The 4,535-nt window shown below is 41.4% G+C and overlaps 1 protein-coding gene across 1 annotated transcript; it reads left to right on the top strand.

The window, feature by feature from the left end:
* Nucleotides 1-3,055: 3,055 nt before the first annotated feature.
* LOC138351256 (uncharacterized) lies at nucleotides 3,056-4,259 on the top strand. The gene is made up of 2 exons (XM_069302885.1): nucleotides 3,056-3,140; nucleotides 3,622-4,259. The coding sequence occupies exons 1-2, from the start codon at nucleotides 3,056-3,058 to the stop codon at nucleotides 4,257-4,259; spliced, it is 723 nt and encodes a 240-aa protein (XP_069158986.1).
* The last annotated feature ends 276 nt before the right edge of the window (nucleotides 4,260-4,535 follow it).

Here is a 4,535-nt window from a genome sequence, read left to right as displayed (position 1 = left end):
ATTTTCTCGAAAAATTGTATACCGGATACTCTACACCATCAATTCCAACTTAGAGTAGGACAGCAGCAACCCCCAAATCAGAAGCATCTATATACAGTACAAAAGGCTTACCAAACTCAGGACTAGCGAGAACTGGAGATGAAGACAAAATACTTTTTAAACCATCAAAGGCTTTTTGACACTGGGTAGTCCACTTAAACTTACGCTTCTGCTGTAATAAATCAGAGGTGAAGCTACCATAGAAGAGCTCCTACAGTACCTACGGTAGTAGGCACTAATCCCCATGGAGCGCTGTACCTGTTTCCTGTTGGTCAAGATAGGGCAGTTAACAATAACACTAATTTTATCCTGTAAAGACATCATCCTACCTTGACCAACTTCGTCGTGCCCTAGATAGACAATTGTACCCTTGACAAAATTGCATTTCTGAGGGTTGACAGTAAGATCAGCAGTCTTCAACGTGGCAAACAACAATTTCAACCCCTGTAAATGGTTTTGCCAAGAATCACTGAACAAAATAATGTCGTCTAGGTAAGCACGACAATTGGGAATGTCCTGCAATAGCAAATTCATTAACCTCTGGAAGGTTGCTGGCGCATTCTTAAGACTAAAAGGCATTAATTTATACTCATACGAACCGTCAAGTGTAACAAAGGCTGACACTTCACTAGCTCGATCTGTCAAGGCACTTGATGATTACCTTGTGACAAATCGAGTTTCGATATAAATTGACAGTGACCAAGCTGGTCATTACAGTCTTCAAGCAAGGGTAAGGGAAAAGCATCCACAACAGTTACCTTATTCAATCGCCTGTAGGCAGTTCACAGGCGCCACTTCCCATCCGGTTTAGGAATTAAAAGCAAGGCGAGCAATAGGAACTTTGACTAGGCTTAATTAAACCATGCTCAAGGAGGAACTCCACTTCCCTCCTGATAATAGTTCTCTTCCCTGGTGATATTCTATATGGATGCATACGAATAGAGGTGGTGTCTGTGAGCTGAATATCATGGCTAATGATATTGGTCTGGGTAGGCACTTTCCCAAGCTTACTAACTATATTTAGTTAGTAAGGCTTTCAATTCTCACTTTTTCTCTTCATCCAAGTGTCCCAACACCTCCACAAAGTTAGAACAACAAAGTGTAGGACTAGATACATCAACATTTAGGCTATTCGCAGGTGTGTCTCTGCCTCTTGTTCAACACATGACACTGGCCTGGTACCCTGCAAAGCTTTTAACCTAATTATGTGCACTACTTAAGTCTTAAGATTTGCCCTTCAAACTTCAAACTTTATAAGTCAACTCAGAACGGCTGGACATGACTTCGAATGGACATTCAAAATGATGTTCCAGGGCAGTTTCCACTCTGGATTTTAAAACAAGAGCAAGATCACCTGGCTAGAAACATATCAACTTCACCCTGAACTTCTTGTCATGGTATTGCGTCATATTGAGTTGTGACTCCTTGAGATGTTCACTCGCCACGTCTTGATATTTCTTCAAATGGGACTGGATCTCACTCAGCAGACGACTTCCTTCAGTGAGCGAAATGTTTCACATCAGTCTCTCACGCAGCAACTGGATTGGACCTCTCACTGGATGACCGAAAATTAATTGAGAGGAAGAACACCCCAAAGAATGCTGTAAACCATTTCGAGCTGCAAATAATACAAAGGTAAGTTCTCATACCAATTTCGTCCAGAGTCTTCACCAACAGTCCGCAACATCTGCTTCAGTGTTTGGTGAAACCTTTCCAGGACATCTCGACTCTGGGGGTGGTTCGTATTGGAACGCTGGTGTTTAATATTGTTCCTTCGACAAAATTGTTGTAACTCAGCTGAAAAAAGTTGCTACCATTATCCGACTGGATCACACGAGGTAGTCCAAACAAGGAAAAAAAAATTAGGTGATGAATGACTGTCTTAGCCCGGATATTACGTGCAGGATACGCTTCCGGGAATCATGTAGTGGCACATTTAAGGGTTAGCAAATAAACATGACCTGACTTGGTCCGATTTAAAGGGCCTACACAATCAATTAAGATGTGGGAGAAAGGTTCACGAGGAACTACAATTGGATGAAGGGAAGCTTAAGGTACAGTTTGGCTGGGTTTCCCCACCACTTGACAGGTTACACACTGTCTACAATATCTGCCAATATCTTTCTTAAGTTTTGGCCAATAAAAGTACTTTATTACCTGAAATAACATACGACTGATCCCTTGGTGACCACTTAAAGGATCGTCATGAGCAGCTGCGAGGACTTGTTTTCAGTATGCTTTGGGGACTACCAGCTGGGTAACACTCTCACAGTCCTCTGAAGAGGGAGATATCTTGGATCTCCATTATCTCATCAGCATCTGATCACGGAGAAAGTATCCAACATCATCAGCCAAAGAATCCTCGTCTGGAACAGCTTCGGAAAAACATACATGCAAACTAGGGTCATTCTTTTGAAGTTGGGTCAAATTGTGGGATTCAACATTAGAAATAGGAGGGGAGGTAGTAACAGGAGGTACAGCTTCATTACATGGCAACACTTTCTCAACTGCTCTAACCTCATCCAAGTGGGCTAAAAAAGTATCTGCTAAGTCGATTTCCGGTTCTATGGTTGGAGGTTTTCCAGCCATCCCTCCTGTTGTAGGTTTGGAATCATCAAACTTGGGTTTATCATCTTGGGATCTGGTGACAGCGGGATACACTATGGGAGAAATCTCACTCACCTCTGAAAGAACTCGACCTGGATCTGAAACCATTATGGGATGATGACTGTTTCTCACATTACCAGCAATGTCATTTCCTAGGATAATGTCGACTCCAGGTATTGGCAAAGTATTACACACACCTACAGTACGCAAACTAGGCCTATAGGAGGACTTAATGAACACTTGCATAAGTGGAACACGTTGAACTACTCCTGCTATGCCCTGTATAAGCATTACCTCTTACAGGTCAATTATCTTGACCTGAGACAACGTATGAGAAGCAATGAAAGATAGCAACGCTCCAGTGTCCCTGAACATAACTACAGGTACCCACTTATCAACAACTCCTATCATGGCGACCATGCGTCCTGGAAGCCATAAACTGCGAGCGATCATGAAGCTCCAATTCATCCACAGATCTCCAGTATCAGCTATTAGTACTGTAAATGGCTCCAAAGGGCCTCCACTTACGGGCTATTCATGCCAGTGCCACCTTTTGGAAGGCTTAATCTTTATCAATCAATCAAGAAAGAATTTGTCTTTGAAAATATGAGAAGTGATCTTACGATCTTACGAAAAGCATCACTAGACATCAGACCCAATAAAAAGTGAAAATGAAGTTTGGAGAGTTAATTTTTCAACCTCCTGTTTCAGTGAAGAACAAGACCTCTTGAATCAGGTCTAAATGACCTCAGGACCAAAAAGACCTCTTAAATCTTAGTCTAAACTGTCATTTTTTATCAAAACCAAAAAAGCATCAAAAACGTATTGAAATCGAAATACTTCTGGATGACATCCAAAATGTTAAAATATAACAAAAAGTCATCACCACTGACACACTTCAGGCTGAACTACTAACCTAGGCGGGGAAAAAACAAGGAACATCCTTATCAACAATCCTAACCTCACAACTCCAAGATGTAGCAAAAAAACTAAAAAACCTGGAAGGTGTAAGAATAAGAAAGGCCGACAAGACAGCAGTATATGTGTTGATTCCTCCTCGAGAATATACGAATAAAATCAGCGACATCCTCAGCGATGACATTAAATTTCAACGAATCACGAGGAACCCTGTGGAAGACCTTAAACGCAAAGTGAACAAAACTATTACTGCAATCAACGCAAAGAGAAGTAGTGTTCATTATGGTAAACTCCAAGGCGACTATGACTTAGGATACGCCTATGTCAATGTAAAGACACATAAACCGGGTAACCCACTATGCCCAATAATAAGCCAAATACCAACTCCAACCTACGACTTGGCAAAAAGACTAAACGAATTCCGAATTCTATATACTCCTAGCAACTATAGTCTACAATCATCAGCAGATTTCCTTGAAATAATCAAAACTACACTGCCCGAAGGAGTTATTGCTTCATTGGATTTCAAATCCCTATATACCAACGTCCCAGTCGACACCACCATAGAAATGATTCTGTACAGAGTATATAGAAACGAGAGCACCCCCGAACTCAGACATACCCGAGCTACACTTAACGAGTATTCTCGAGACATGTACAAAGGGAGCTCCTTTCATGGTAACATGTATCGATAAATAGACGGATTAGCAATGGGCTCGCCCCTAGGAGTGTTATTTGTTAATTTTTACATAGGAACTATCGAAGAAAGAGTCTTCAATAGTAGGCAAAAACCAATTGTATACTGCCGTTATGTAGATGACATATTCGTCGTAGTAAAACACCCAGATGAACTAATTTGCTAATCCCCACAATCACCAGGCCCACCCGAATCACTCAAACATCCGCTACTACCTTGGATCATTTATGGACTAACATAACAGCTCCCCTTGCATCTGGTATTATCACTGACA

The sequence above is a fragment of the Procambarus clarkii genome, chromosome 49, assembly GCF_040958095.1.
Source record: "Procambarus clarkii isolate CNS0578487 chromosome 49, FALCON_Pclarkii_2.0, whole genome shotgun sequence".
NCBI classification, from domain to species: domain Eukaryota; kingdom Metazoa; phylum Arthropoda; class Malacostraca; order Decapoda; family Cambaridae; genus Procambarus; species Procambarus clarkii.
The sequence above is the reverse complement of the archived record's forward strand: the minus strand, read 5'-3'. Positions and strand labels throughout refer to the sequence as shown.

What these genes read in the sequence shown, in the direction of transcription:
- LOC138351256 (XM_069302885.1), top strand. Translation starts at nt 3,056, where the DNA reads ATGGCGACCATGCGTCCTGGAAGCCATAAACTGCGAGCGATCATGAAG. An exon ending in ATCTCCAGTATCAGCTATTA is followed by an intron (nt 3,141 to 3,621) that starts GTACTGTAAATG and finishes CACAACTCCAAG; the next exon opens with ATGTAGCAAAAAAACTAAAA.